We start from the raw sequence: 16,034 nt of genomic DNA, 5'->3' as shown, positions 1-16,034 counted from the left end.
CATAAGCTTTTTACCTTCTTTTTTAAAACAAAGGTCTATTAATTTAAAATACTTAATCTTGAGGACTGGAGTACATATAATTCTAATTCACCTTTCTTCTGTTATCTTTAGGTTGGTGACTTGCTGATTAAGAAGAAACATCCAGCACAGAAGGAAATCCAGCAGAACACTGAGCGTCTCATGAACAAATGGAACGAACTCCTGCAAGCATCGGCTAACCGAGGTCGCGGTCTTGGTGAAGCTCGTGATATCCTCGAGTTCAATGAACAAGCTGACAAAGTTGAGATGTGGATGAGAGAAAAGGTATGGAAAAATAGTGGTTAAAATAGGAACAGTGTTAAATGTTATTAAGTAGATAATTACTAGTATACATTAGTTAGTATTCAAGATGCTTAAAGAAATCATATTTATCTAGAAGCATTCTGTGATTTTTTTTTAATTATTATTATTATTTGCCTTGCTCCCATTTTGGATCCACTATTAATACTGTAGCTCATGAATATATGTGAACATTAAAGGGACACACCCTAGTTACGGCTAGTTGTTAACCATTATGCCCCCTTCACATACACAGATTTTTCTTACGAGTCCTTACGGATCGCACAAATTCACGGATCCTTACGATTTGGCCACTTTTACAACCGATTTAAGAGTTGTTACGAGTTATTACGAGCTATTTACGGATTATTACGATGTAATTACGGCAAAATTTCACGATTTGTTATGAGTTGTCACGGATAACTACGAGCAACTTACGGGCATTTTACGAGCTTTTTACGGATTGTTACCAGTATATTATGGAATGTTACTATTCATCGAAGCTTTTACGTGTTAGTTACGACCTGTTTACGTGTTGTTACGAATAGTTACGAGTTAGTTACGAGTATTTACAAGTCCTTACGATTTTTTGCCTTTTATACCTATCCCCAAATCGTAAACAATACGTAAAGTATACATATCTATTCGTAAAGTACTCGTAACTACACGTAAAGTGCTCGTAATAACTCGTAACAATCCGTAAAGCCATTGTAACACGACCCGAATGAAATCGTAAAGAACACGTAAGCACTCGTAATAATCCGTAAATAAATCGTAAACTAACCGTAACAAATCGTACAAAAAATTGTTACGAGTCATTTACGGATTCTTGCGAGCAGTTTACGGATGGTTACGTGTTGTTGCGAGCGGTTTACGATACTTACGGATTGTTACGAGTTATTTACGTAAAAATCAATCCGTGGACAATCGTAAGAAGATTTTTGACATGTCAAAAAAATTGCCTCTCCTTTCACGGATCCTTAAGAGTGTCTGCGAGTTGTTGCGAGTTATTTACGGATACCAGCAAGTTATTTACAGATGCTTGTGATTGACTACGAGTTGGCAATCCGTAAGGACTCGTAAGAAAAATCTGTGTATGTGAAGGGGGTATAACGGCATTGTTTTTCGCTATTAAACCCATTTTTTCACAAATAAAATTGCACTTTACTTACCATTTATTATTTAGAATATACATTTCCATTCACCTGAAGTGTTTTTTGGTAATCCTGGTAATCCTGGTGTTTGTAATACCACAAAATGCATTTTTCGTATTTCCGAAAAACGGATGCACGTTTGAGAAAAAAACGTTGAGCAGACAAGGTCTAATCTATTTTTAGACGGGATATTTCTATTTCAATGTCACAGACGTTGGTATACCACGTGACAGTTATCATTTTGGTTCGGTTTGTTTTCTCGTGCACGGTTCGCGCAATCAACATCCGATTTGTTGTTGTTCATTTGTGAGATTTTTCTTCACAGTTCGTGAACATTTTCAGTAACAATAAAGTTCAGACAAGTAAGTATCTCAATACAAAACGTTACAGACCCTTAAAACCAATAATTTTTTTGCTAAGTCCTACGATATCTGGAGAGGGGATACAACCAGGACAGAACAGTTGGAACATGTCCAGGAGAGGTGAAAAGAACGCACCCTAAGTCTGTGAAATTTGTCGTGACGTAGGCATTGTTGTGCTTCGAGCGACATCTACCGGTGACATCAGAATACAAACTTTCAAAATTATTTCAAGCAATTGGGACATGGGCATTCCCATGGTATTTATTGATATAAAACCTGCTTTTTCACTCCATTTGATAAAAACGTGATCTAAGTGTGTTACAGGTTTGTAGATTAACCAAATTATAATTTATTTTCGCTGGATGGAACTAGGGTGTGCAGCTTTAAACAGTATTATTTGTAATAGATTTAGACATGCAGTGAATTTACAATCAGTATTGTCAGATAAGCATGGAATTTCTTACTGATTTAATGATATACTGTAACCATCTCCAAAATTGGTCATTTATATTGTATAAAAACTAAACATTTTCCTAGCATGTAATCAATCATGGTCTAATCATTATGTATTTTGGTTTTATCAGGAAACTTTGATCAGCCAAGGTGATTTGGGCAAGGATTATGAACATTGTTTGGAGCTGCAGAAAAAGGTTAATGATCAGGAGTCTGCTGTAAGTACATTTTACCTTTAAAAAGTTGTAATTTGATATTGCCTTAATTCTGGTTAAATTACATTGGTCAGTTAATTTAATGTAAAATTGCTTAAACTGTAGCCATATCATTTATTAGCATGGTCATGTCTTAAGATCATTCTGTATTAGACAGTTTTTGTCAAAATAATTATAGCACTAATGATAAACGTATATGGTTTGGTTTTTACAGTGCTACATGACAAAATACTGTTGCTTCTAACAAGAACTTAAGAACCACAAAGCAGATTGGGAAACTAGGTAAAATTGGTTATACTTTATTGTGTGTATTATTGCAGGGAATTACAGTTGATGAGAAACGTATCAAGGCAATCAATGACCTGGCCGATCGACTTGTCTCTCAAGGCAGGACAGATACTCAGGCTGTCAAGAAGAAGAGAGAAGACATGAACCACAAGTGAGTTTGACATACTGCTCTTTGAACTTTGAGCAATTTTTCCATTGATGGAACAGGATCTAAATCAATCAGTAAAATGCTTGCCTGAAGTGCTTGGGTCAAAGGATTGAACCTCAGTTACCCATGACTGGAATATCAAAGGCCTTGATGTGTGTTGTCATGTCTGTGTGAAGGTGCTTATAAACAATCCCTTGCTACTAATGGAAAAATATAGGGGTTTCACAATACCCTAATGTCTGACATCTATATTCCATCCCTTCGTACAAAAATGTGTTTTGTAAATAATTTTAGAAGAAAAGTAAGTGTTTTTGAAATAAAAAATACCCATTTTTGTGTGCAATTTAGGAAACAGTTGGCTCAGAAATACATAACTTGCAGTAAATCCCATAGTATGAAAAAAGGCGTTCTCTGTGGGAAGGACTATAGTAGCTGATGATTAATTAATCAATGTGTTCTAAAGGTGTTGTTAACAAACAAACTTTATATTTGGACATAGCAGAAGAATGAAGAATGAATATGACATTGACATTTAATGTATGTTATCATTCATTACATTATATTGGCTGATTGAAAAAAATAAAAAACTATTTTGTTTATGTAGATGGAAAAACCTTCAGGGAGATCTTAACAGCTACAAAGGCAAACTTGCAGCTGCTCTAGAGTTGCATGCTTTCAACCGTGATGTTGATGATTTTAACGACCGTGTTCATGAGAAGTCAGCCTTGTTGTCTGTCCAGGACCTTGGCAAGGATCTCGCAGGAGTCCAGGCTCTGCAGCGTAAACAGGAAGACATTGAGAGAGACATGTCAGCCCTGCAGAATCAGCTTGAGGTGATAATTTTTACTTTTTCTTATGAAAAGATTATTTTAGATTTTATGGGATAGTAATAGAATCAACTTGAGTTAATTACTTTTTTGCTCATATTATTTTTTTAGATTTGATGGGGCATTGAGAAAATATAACCTTATGGCCTGGATGTTGAAAGAACAATAAGAAAAAAGATTCTTTCTGAGATAAAATAATTATTGAATCTTTTCATTAGTTTTAATGGTAAATTGATATTGAGTTTATGAAGTTCTAATTTTAGTGAATCGTTTTACAATTTGCATTAATTTATAAAAAAAATTGATATCTTTATTTTTCAAGGTTTTGGGGTGGGATGGCAGTAAGACACAGTGAGATATTATTGTAACTGCCTCACTGAAAGAATGAGTTTGTGCACTTGCTCTCAAATAGAAATAATATCAGTGTCTTGATGTTTTTGTGTGTAGAAAATTGAAACAACAGCTGCTAAGCTGGTGCACAAGAATCGTGACATGGCTGATTCAATTGACAAAAAGAAGCAAGAAGCTGAGGATAACTGGGAGAAATTAGAAGACTTGTCCGACATCAGGTTGGTAGTTCTGAAGGTTATTTAAGCAGCATTTTGATATAAGTTCAGCCATATGTAATCTTATTATCACTGAATAAATTATATGATAAAAATCGTTGTGAATTTATATTTTTGGGGATACACATTCTAATCAGTTCCCTCGGAACAAAAAATAAGGTTTATCTGTTGGCCATCTAGTCCATACTGATCACACAAGTAAATAGTGATTGTTATGATCTGAACATCTCTTATTTTAAGGATGAGTTTATGTCAGATGTCACTTGTCAAGATAATTAGCAATTACATTTGTATTTGAGATTTAATTGAAATAACTGCAGATACATTTGTTTTGGAGATGTTTATTTTTCATATATAGATTCAATCAATTTAATCTTGTTCAAATTTGAACTTTTTAATTTATGTAATATTGTTTTACTTTATTCAGAAAAACAAAACTTGCTGAGTCATACCAACTACAGAAGTTCCTTTCTGATGCTAGAGAATTGGTGAGTAAACTATCAGTTTTACAAGCTTGCAGCAAATGGAATAGAACATGACCCTGTTCAAATTTCTTGACATTTTCCCCCAGATATTGTATTCTGTACTTTTTGGTGACTTCTGTAGCCCTGCTCTGCATCTTGCATCATAATACTTCACTACACTGTTATCTTATCAAGGTATATGATGTTTTGTCTGAGTTTGTAGAAATATTTAGTTTATTTAATTATAGACCATGCTTTGTGATAGGCATATCAAAGGACTATGTGCTGTCCTGTTTATAGGAAGGTGCATAATTAAAAGTTCCTATGTGGTAGCAGAGTCTTCTCTAGACTGTGTTGTCATTCATGCTTCCTCTTGTTGACCAATATGCTGAAGTGGTTTAAGACCTGCATCTATTTTGGTTTACAGTCTGCCTTGGGGTAATGTTTAGCAGTACTGATAGAGATTAAAATCATTATTTATTAATTTTGTGTTAAATTGGGTTTTTAAAATCTGTTTGTTTTATATCCAGATTACATGGTCAAATGAGATGATTAGCCGAATGAACTCTGGGGATTTGGCAAAGGATGTGACAGAAGCTGAAAACTTCCTTCAGATGCACCATGAAAGAAAGGTATTATGAACTTTCATTCTAACATCTTGTGACCCAACTGGAGAAAACTTTTAATATTATGTAGACATGCATCCTACACATTGATTTGTGGCTAGGTTTCAAAGGGAATTTAAAAAAAATATATATATATATATATATTTAATCTAAGGGAAATATTCAGTCTTCATGAATACTACTATCTTCAAAACGAAATATTTGAGCTAGGTATATATGATATCAGGGAACATTTTATTCTGTATCATATTGTGATTTGCTGTGCAAGTTCCAGAGATAGCTACACATTTATAAAATGTTAAATAGTTTTTCAATTTTTAGTTAGTTAGTAACTGTCACTAATCAAAATTTAGAAAACAAAATATTACATATAATATGGATGTATTTGAAATATCTCTCTTGTTTTAGGCCGAAATTGATGGGCGTAAAGCACATTTTTCTGCAGTTCGAGAGCATGGTATGAATCTAGTGAACAGCAAGCACTATGGCATGGAAGAGGTGCAAAAAACAATGAAACAGTTGGATACAACTAGACTAACTCTGAATGGGGCCTGGGACAAACGGAACCGTCTACTTACACAGTGCCATGATTTGCAGGTGTGTTGTGTACTGACACAGTACACATTTAATTAAAATATGATTGCCAAAAACACTATTTCATCAACGTATTTCAGTTTGATGTATTTCTTTGTTCATATTTGGGTTTTTTAGTCAAGAACAGCAAACTAAAATATTTAGAAAATAAAGGTAAATTGTATAGCAGATTTTCTAATGTTGTAGTATCAGTAGAATATCAAAGCATCATTTTCAGTTTTCATTGTCCAGGGCTGTAGAATGTTATAAATATATCATTCAATAGTAATAAAAAAATGCACAATAAAATTTAGATATAATAAATTAATAAAAGTGTTATATATTTGTAAATAAATAGGCATTCATAAAAGAGAGAATGCAAATGAGTTGGTGTTTATATAGATAATCCAATAAAATTTGGATATAATAAATTAATAAAAGTGTTGTATTTGTGTTATATATTTATAAATAAACATAGACATATTTAAAGTAGAGAATGCAAATGCATTGGTGTTTATATAGATAGCATCCCTTAATGTAAAATAACCACAAAATCTTCAGTAAATTGGTGTTAAAGACTTCAGCATGTTTTCAATTGTAATGCCACTGGATTGATCAATTTGTTTTAATAGGTGTTCAAAGAAACTGCCGAACAAAATGAGACATGGCTGGGTACCAAAGAAGCCTTTCTGGCAAATGAAGACCTTGGGGTAAGGAAATAAATGCAATCTGTGTTAAACAGCCACCCTTGGAATCAATCCCCGTCGGTGGGTCCATTGGGCCATTTCTTGTTCCAGCCAGTGCATCACAACTGGTACATCAAAAGCTGTGGTATGTGCTATCCTGTCTGTGGGATGGTGCATATAAAAGATTGTCTGCTACAAATGGAAAAATGGAGTGGGTTTCCTCTAAGACTATATGTCATATTTTTCAAATGTTTGTCATCCATTAGCCAATGATTAATAACAATAATTTAAAAAAGACTTGTAGTTTAGTAAGTATTTTAAAACCTGATACTGTCTAAACTAGCACATTGGTGGCAGATAAAGATGAAGAGCTTGTTGCTTTTTGGTAAGTATTTGTCTGATGTGCAGTTGCAGAATCAGTATCTTTCAGTATGCAAGTAGGAGAGAGATGGTAACATGTTTTATTAAAGCATGAAGTATGTCATGAGGAATTTGTTGGGAGAACTTCTTTTTTTACATTATTTTTGTCTATACTGTTTTATTTGAGAAATGATCTGCATGATGGATCCTTTACCTTATGACACATATTTTGTGTTTAGTTAAATCTGTAAAGGAAGATATCTGTGTAAGATCACTCTAATGTAAGTTTCCACATGTAGGCTCTAATGACTAGTCGGTTACATGTACAGAATAATGCAATTATAATGCAGAACCATCTGTTGATGTGTTATATTAGAGCTTGTGGAATTTGCTATTCTCTCTGTGAGAAACTATATAGTATCTGTTAATAACACAATGGACCAATATTCACAGGTGCATTATCTGGACACCAACTTTAATAACTGCTCATTAAACATTTTGCAGATGTGTCATTAAACACATTATTTTTGTTTTAAACTGTTATGTAAACAGTTAGCCTTGGGCTTGTACATGATTATTTAATGATATATTCTGAATGGAATGTTTATTGTAAAGAAAACGTGTTTTGTCTATAGAACACACTGTATAGTGTTGAAAGCCTGATCAAGAAGCACGATGGCTTTGAGAAGACAGTGAAGGCTCAAGAGGAACGCATTGACGACCTGAAGCAGTTTGCACAGGACCTTTGTGACCAGGAGCACTATGCTGCCGATGAGATAAGGACCTGCTGTCAGAAGGTTCTCACTCGGTGTAGCAAGATGTGGGAGGTTTCTCACGCCAGGCGCAAGAAACTTGAGGATTCCAAGAACTATCAGCTTTTCCTTAGAAAGATATACGAGGTGAAGAATAAAAACCATAATATTTTGTTTTATCAATTTCACCTTTTTATATAAATGATCTTTATAACTGTTGTAAATGGTGATATATAACTTATTTATATATTTAACCTATTTGTTATGGGGCAAAATGTCTAATTTAGTTCCATCTGGATACATAATTGTTTTTCATTTTGTAAGATAGAAAGAATGTATTGTAATTTGATGATTTAATATTCTTAAATGGATTGTCAAGAAAACTTTTGAGTAATATTTAAGTTACACAAGTTTTTGAAACGATTTGTTGAATTTTGTAAATTTTCTCTTGCAATTGTTATGAAGTTATTTTTGAGGTATAATTAGAATGTTGTTCTTCAGCCATTTATGAGAATTACTTTTCTCAGTATTTTAGTGTAATAATATGATTGTGTGTTTTTTGTTTTGTTTAGGTTTCAGGCTGGATAAATGAAAAACTCCAGGTAGCTTTGGATGAGTCGTATCGTGATCCAACGAACTTACAGGCAAAGTTACAGAAACATCAAGCATTTGAAGCAGAACTCATTGCTAATAGGAATCGAGTGGATGCTGTGGTGCTGGTATGTCTTCGGTTTTATTCAGATCTTTGAGCACATAATGGATTATGTCAGTTTTAGTCTGACGTCTGTGCAGTTGAAAATCAAGATACAAGTGTTACTGTTCTGCAGGCAGCGATAACTTTGGCATAAAGTTTCATATTTAATTTTTATTTTATCTCATTTCTTATAAAGTGTTTAGACCTAGATATTTATCTGAATGCATTTTAGAATAAACTAATTGAATTAAAAAAAAATTATTGCTTTTTAAATATATTTTAAAATATAATTAGATAATCTTGAATACTACATCACATACACCAAATCAGTATGTGTTATACAACACCTTCAGTGCCATGTATTTTTGTTGATGTGTTTTGATAAACTAGTTGGCAACTTTTCCATTTGATTCTAATGCTACTTATCTGATAAAGATTCTGTTGATCTTTACCAATAGTTTGATATTGATATAAAGTGGGTGTTGCAACATTTAAATTTATTTAACGTCAACAGTCCTAGATAGTTTAATCAGCTCGGTTTACTGACTTTGTTCTCAGTTTGAAGAATCTCTTTCTAATAAAATATTATACAGTGAAACCCCACAAACCCAGACCCGTTTAAAATATTAGTACAGAACATAACCTTTCTAAATTGGATACACCATAAAACCAGACTTTTACTTGGTACCATAGGTGTCCTATTTAGAGAGGTTTTGTGCTGGAGAGTTTATAAACATTCATTCATTCATTATTTTGAGGGCTTTTATTTATTTTTAATATAAATTTAATTAAAATATTCTGAATTAACTGAGCCATGTTTTAAATATTCAGTATTGCAAACCTAGGATCTTAACAAACTCAGCAGTTTACTTTACATATTGCCAATGACCTGATTATAGGAAGGCCAGGGTTTGTTGTATGAGAAGCACTATGCCATGCTTTAAATATTCAGTATTGCAAACCTTGGATCTTAACAAAATGAACAGTTTACCATACACTTTACTAATGACCTGATTGCAGGAAGGCCAGGGTTTGTTGGATGAGAAGCACTATGCCAGTGCTGACATCAAGAAGAGACTGGAGGAGGTGGAGTTGAGCTGGCAGGCTCTGATTGCCGCGAGTGCTGAGAAAAAAGATCGTCTTCAAGACGCATACCAGGGCCAGCTGTTCAATCGTGTTGTCGACGACCTCACAGAGTGGATGGATGATGTGGAGAACCAGCTCAGTTCAGAGGATCATGGGAAAGATCTGACATCTGTCAACAGCCTTGTGAAGAAACATCAGGTACAAATCTTTGTTTACTAGCTCTCAAGATTCTACAAAAATATCCTCATTTTAAAACTATAATATCGCTTCTGTGGACATGGATGAGAAGAAGAAGACACAAGTTGTTAATTTTCTGTATTATTGTAATGTTATCTGAAAAGGATTCAATCAGAAACACGTTACCCTTTGAATCTTGTTTTTAAAGTAAATCTTTAAAGTTTTAGAACAGTATTGTTACTTCTTCTTTTGAAGCTCAGTTCTGTTACTGAGAGTATTTTAGATAAAACATAATTAAGAATACTGGTAGGACAGGGTTGCCAGACATGATACATTTAACTTTTGATATTGGTGACAGTTATCAATAAGGTAAACAATAATATGATTATCTTTTCAGATGGTAGATTGCTTAAAATACTAATATTTTATTATATGCTATTGTTAAACTCAAATTAAAATGAATTAATATGCTAATTTCATTTAATTTCAGACTGTTTGGCCCGATTTCATATGTCTGGGTTATCGGTGGGTTTTGGCTACATATGGGTTAAACCCTGGGTCATGTTTACTGTGCATTTCACATGTCTGGTTTTCAATAACCCTAGTTTAACACTGGGTTACAATCGTATTGCTTTTTTAAACCTACCCATGAGGTGGTTTTTCGCTGGGTTTGCTCAAAGTAAGTACCGGCGTCGTTGGCATCGTGGTAGGCCATCGGTCTACAGGCTGGTAGGTACTGGGTTCGGATCCCAGTCGAGGCATGGGATTTTTAATCCAAATACCGACTCCAAACCCTGAGTGAGTGCTCCGCAAGGCTCAATGGGTAGGTGTAAACCACTTGCACCGACCAGTGATCCATAAATGGTTCAACAAAGGCCATGGTTTGTGCTATCCTGCCTATGGGAAGCGCAAATAAAAGATCCCTTGCTGCTAATCGGAAAAGTAGCCCATGTAGTGGCGACAGCGGGTTTCCTCTCAAAATCTGTGTGGTCCTTAACCATATGTCTGACACCATATAACCGTAAATAAAATGTGTTGAGTGCGTCATTAAATAAAACATTTCTTTTTGCTCAAAGTAACTTTTCTTCGAAAATTTGACAAAAAGGCATACGGGTCCCATATATTTGTTTGTTTTTTGTTTTTTTTCCCCTCAATTAAAGGGAAATACCCGATTTTGGGTAACAACATTTATTGATATTTCCATTATTATCAACAGCTATGTAGGGTTCTGTACGCATTTTACATACTTTACATTTTATAACTAATATTGTGAGTAGAATAATGGAAATACATGGTGAAACGTTTTCAGGCCAGCTCATTTTGGCCAAACATTTGCAGGTTTACTCTAGACTGTGGGAGGATGGGGGGAGGTTGCTGATCCCCCATCTCATATGTGAATGCTAATAAAAACCGGTACTGAGTTTCAGCTATAAAGTGATGAAGTGTAAGCTATCCATCACTTATGTCCCTTCCCACGTCTGCTGGTAGCCCATGCAAAAAGTGTGGTTTTGTAAACACTGGTAAAACACACACATGTGAAATGCACCACAAGTGTAGGTCTAGGTCAAGTTTTTCTGCATTTTACGTAAACCAGTGTTAAACCTAGGTTTTCATATAACCCAGTGTTATACGAAACCCAGACATATGAAATCGGCCCTTTATGTTTACTCGTGAATTTTATATTGATTTTAATCTTTAAAATGTATTCTTCATAGCAACTGGAGCAAGACATTCAGAATCACCAAGACAAAGTACAAGATGTTCTTGATGCAGCAGCTGTATTTAGGGAATCGAAGCACTTCCTCAACAAAGAGCTACAGGCAAGAGCGAGGGCAGTATCAGAAAGGTATAAATACTATGTCAGACTATAGTGTTTTGAATATATATAAATAATATTTCCATATACTTACCATTTGTGACACCCAATAGCCGATATGTATTTTTGTGATGGGGTGCCGTTAAACCTTCATTCATAGTGTTTTAAAGATTTTCATGTGGCTAAGCTTTCTCTTTTCCAAGCACAATTTTTTTTTTTTGAATGTAGATTCTTATAGATTTGTTCTCTAATTGCTATTAAATCATCATTCTTTTCAATGTCAGCTTTGATATTTGACATAATTCTTAAGCAGATTAAATGGTGTCTCTTAACAGCACATCCCTCTGGCCCATGAATCTGATTCCAGGGTAGAGTTAATATCATTTAGGACTTTCTTATAAGTTTCTCTAATTACAGTTAAATGATGATTACGGATTATGTTTTAAGGATGACTTTCTTATGAGTGTTCAGCAAGTAATATTGCTTCAAGTTCATAACTTTCAGGCTTGTGAATCTAAGCCTTTGTCTAAGGTAAGGTAATTTTGAACCTTGTCCAAAGTATTTTAAATTGCTTGTGACTTTTGAATCCCTTCATATTTGGTATACATTTTCACCAAATGATTGTCTATAAACTGCAGACCAGGACAAGATAAAAAATTGTTTTAATCTTCCAAGAAAAACATTCTTCAGTAGTTCTGTAATTACTCGACAGGAAGTGGGATTATAAAATGAGTTACAGTGAAAGATTATGGAGAGTTTGAAGTTAGTTGAGTCTGATGTTCCATATGGACTTTTTAAAAACTTTACAACACTTGTGTGGATTAATTTATCTAGTTTGTTTTTAAAAGAATAATTTCACACGACTCCTTCATTTTACAGGTACAGCTCACTATCTGAACCATGTAAGATTCGAAGAGAGAATCTCGAAGAAGCTCTCCAAATGTACCAGTTCTTCAGGGATATTGAAGACGAGTTATCATGGATACAAGATAAACGCCCAACTGCAGAGTCTACAGATCTTGGGAGCTCACTAACAGCAGTACAGAATCTTAGTAAAAAACATCAAGTAAGTGTTTAGAAATCAGATATGTTCAGTGTGGAACATGTAGCAAATAATGGCATCAAGTAAGAAATTTACTATGCAGTCTAAAAATTAACATTTGACATTTTAAACATAAAACACTTTATTTAATGTACAAACAGAACTACTAATTTCAAATATAATCCACTTTTAATGCTGAAAAATACATAATAAATTTTATCCTGTTTTGTAATTAAAATGAACAGCAGCACTTATTCCAAGTAAAATTATTTCAAGGATGTTAAATTACCAAAAGGCCTCTGCTCCTTTTTCAGTCATTTTTGATGATCATCATTGTTTTGATATTTTAATTCACAGTCATTCGAGACGAGAATGGTATGGTTAAAACAGCACGTGTCCACAAACAATGAATTAATCACATGTTTATTTTTATTGGTACTGTTCACATGATTCATGGTATGAAAATATTGTTTTAAACAAAGAAAGTCTTGGATTATTTATTGTAAAATAGCATGTGAACATTTGTCTCTAAAATTCACAAATATAAATATTACGTCACACAAATGCAATTTAGCAGAATCTAAAGGGCATATTTATAGAAGTCAACTACATGTACAACAATGTTTAAATTTTTCACCTTACTGGAACTTTTTTTTTTTTACTATTGATTGTTGTGGTTCTGTCTTATCTTGTAATATAGCACAATTATGACTTGCAGAATGGGTGTTTTCACCTTTTTTTCTTTTTTTTTCTTCTCTTTTTTTTTTTTTAGCTATTGTATATGTCACATTCACTCTGTATTTGCTGATTTAATATTTTTGGTTTGTACCTGAAATCATTTACTTGAAAGATACAATATGAACTGTACTAACATTCTAAAAGCAACATCTGCTTTACTTGTTTTAAATCCTGTTATAATAAAACATTCAGAACTTGGTTGAGATGAGATCTCCGTTCTGGTGAGTTCTGATACTACTGACAGATCAGTATGATTTCATATTTGTATGGTGTAAGAATTTAGACAATAAATTATGTACTTATACAAATATATTATCTTTGTACATACATAGCCATGCAGTTTTATTGAAATTTGCATTTTAAGTACTAATATGTAAAAAATATTATACATATCTGAATTTATTATTTAACGATATATTGACAAATATTTTTCTTCTTCCATATTTTGAATTTAGACAGTTTGATTATTTTATTTTCAGTGCTATATTTACTCTAGTTGACGTGTTTCAAAGTGTTTACATTAGTTTAATCATTTTATTTCAATACTATATTTACTTTAATTCATGTGTTTCAAAAATTATTGCATATGCCACTATTACTGTGTTTCAGGCTCTAGAATCGGAGATTGTTGCACATGAGCCACTGATTGATTCGGTTGCGAATGCTGCTCAGCAGATGATTCGTAACAAGCACTTCGCTTCACAGGACATACAGGTCCGTCTGGATGAGCTGCACAAACAGCTGCAGTCTCTCAAGATGGCCACTTCCACCAGGAAGATCAAACTACAGGATGCACTGGAGGCTCAGAAGGTAATATTTTGTGTATTCATCTAGTGGGCTATCACTTATAGAGCTGTAGTAGTGATTAATTTATAAGTAAAAGAACAAATGTAAAACAAATAACAAAAAGTGGGGGTTTTTTCATGGTTTTAGTTTATGTTTTTGAAACAAAAATGTGATATTCAAATAAATTTTATATTCACTTTTACTATATTGACTATATATTAAATATTGTATATAATGATGTATTGTGCTCTGATTTGTTCATGGACTAGCATCAGTAAAAATGTAACTAAACTTAACAAGTCTCTATAAAGCTAATGTTTAAGCACAAATGGAATTATTCATAAATTGGTTAACATTTCATTTCCTTTATTTCATTAATTTCTCTTTTTGTTGTAATAGAAAATGTATGTGTTAAAGGTCTGTAAGTCTTGCTTTTAATTATTCAGTTTTACACAGAAGCGGCAGAAGCTGAGTCTTGGATGAGAGAGAAGATTCCACAGTTAACCAGTTCTGACCTTGGTCGAGATGAGGACTCTGTTCTGGTGAGCACTGGTGCTACTACCATATGCTGTAAACTGGATTAACATTGTCACGTGGGGTTTTTTCTCACAAATATTTTTCTTTGCATATTTTTGTGATGTGTAATTTTATATGTCATTTCATTCTTCCTTCTTCCCTAAAATTCCGCCACTTAATTATAAATGAATCGATACACATAACAGAAAATGTTCCGCATTTATGAAACCAGTGCAAAGTTTAGCATTATTAAACAGTAAAATATGCCAGTAGATGAATCACTTGTTGAAGGTCTGGGCCCTTCTGAGGGGACTGTTGAACCCCACCAACAAAACAACGGGCGTCAAACGAAAATTAATTGTTTGGACGATAGAAACGAAATTTGAAGCAATTGGTGCTGTTGAGCAGAATATAAAATCAAAGTCAGAAGTAGTGAACCAATTCTCTGTTCTATCAAACATGCTACCTACGTGGATGAAAAATGCTAACAAAATTAAGAAGCATATTTGAAGTGTGCTCGATGCTTTACGCATGATCAGTCAGGCATGGGAAAATGTAATGCCCAAAACAAGAACTGTTTCCAACGCATATAGTTTGGTACAACTGATGACCAGCCAGAACCAGACTGTAGACAACTCGGACGACGACATCCCATTAAGCAGACTGTGTATACCAATTGCCACTTAAGCATGTGAAACCGCGACCGATGATGACAACATTGACACAATAATCTGTGCAAGAACCTTAACACCTAATGACGACGACAATGATGCTACTGATAATAATGACACCACTGCCGAACCGAAACGACCTATTTCAGCAGAAAATAATGCTCTTGATGTTGTGAGAAACTGGATTGAAACAACAAAAACTGACCACCTATTAGCAGGTTTAGCACAGATCACAAGTCTTTAAATCCACAGTTGCAAAGCAATCAAAGGCCATGTCGAGAAGTGATTGGTTTGTATTAGTGTTCACCTGTATGTTGGCACATTTTGGTATACTTGGTATCTATGGCCGCATGAAGAAATTCACACACATAAAAAAGGGTTCTTTTAAAATACAAAAACAACTACACTGTTTAGTGTATTTAAGTTTGCAAACATAAATTTATGTTTGAGATAATTTTCATCAGAAAACTGATATGTTTATCTTGAGCTACTGATATCTGGAGCATGTTGGTCCAGTCCCTTCAACATCAAGATAACGGAAGTTTGACAGTATAATGAAAATGGTGCATATCTATACATTTTGCAACTTGTCATAATATTAGCATGCTTGTATCAAGGGGCCTGATGCACAGTCGGTTTGGGATCGATCCCCATTGGTGGGCCCATCGGGCTATTTCTCATTCCAGCCAGTGCACCAAGACTGGTATATCAAAGGT

The 16,034-nt window shown here is 33.9% G+C and overlaps 1 protein-coding gene across 5 annotated transcripts in view; it reads left to right on the top strand.

Moving 5' to 3' along the window:
• LOC121371112 (spectrin beta chain, non-erythrocytic 5-like) overlaps nucleotides 1-16,034 on the top strand; it is a 232,079-nt gene that overhangs the window by 189,684 nt on the left and 26,361 nt on the right. For all 5 annotated transcript variants that reach the window (XM_041496769.1, XM_041496770.1, XM_041496766.1 and 2 more), the window contains exons 55-70: nucleotides 112-303; nucleotides 2,419-2,505; nucleotides 2,823-2,941; nucleotides 3,543-3,771; nucleotides 4,213-4,334; nucleotides 4,759-4,819; nucleotides 5,326-5,427; nucleotides 5,830-6,018; nucleotides 6,627-6,704; nucleotides 7,676-7,939; nucleotides 8,365-8,511; nucleotides 9,507-9,770; nucleotides 11,465-11,595; nucleotides 12,445-12,631; nucleotides 13,955-14,155; nucleotides 14,578-14,673. In XM_041496769.1, the coding sequence (XP_041352703.1) occupies nucleotides 112-303; nucleotides 2,419-2,505; nucleotides 2,823-2,941; nucleotides 3,543-3,771; nucleotides 4,213-4,334; nucleotides 4,759-4,819; nucleotides 5,326-5,427; nucleotides 5,830-6,018; nucleotides 6,627-6,704; nucleotides 7,676-7,939; nucleotides 8,365-8,511; nucleotides 9,507-9,770; nucleotides 11,465-11,595; nucleotides 12,445-12,631; nucleotides 13,955-14,155; nucleotides 14,578-14,673 (2,469 nt within the window). The remainder of the gene's footprint in view (nucleotides 1-111; nucleotides 304-2,418; nucleotides 2,506-2,822; nucleotides 2,942-3,542; nucleotides 3,772-4,212; nucleotides 4,335-4,758; nucleotides 4,820-5,325; nucleotides 5,428-5,829; nucleotides 6,019-6,626; nucleotides 6,705-7,675; nucleotides 7,940-8,364; nucleotides 8,512-9,506; nucleotides 9,771-11,464; nucleotides 11,596-12,444; nucleotides 12,632-13,954; nucleotides 14,156-14,577; nucleotides 14,674-16,034) is intronic.

Source organism: Gigantopelta aegis, chromosome 4 (assembly GCF_016097555.1).
Source record: "Gigantopelta aegis isolate Gae_Host chromosome 4, Gae_host_genome, whole genome shotgun sequence".
Classification (NCBI taxonomy): Eukaryota; Metazoa; Mollusca; class Gastropoda; order Neomphalida; family Peltospiridae; genus Gigantopelta; species Gigantopelta aegis.
The sequence above is the reverse complement of the archived record's forward strand: the minus strand, read 5'-3'. Positions and strand labels throughout refer to the sequence as shown.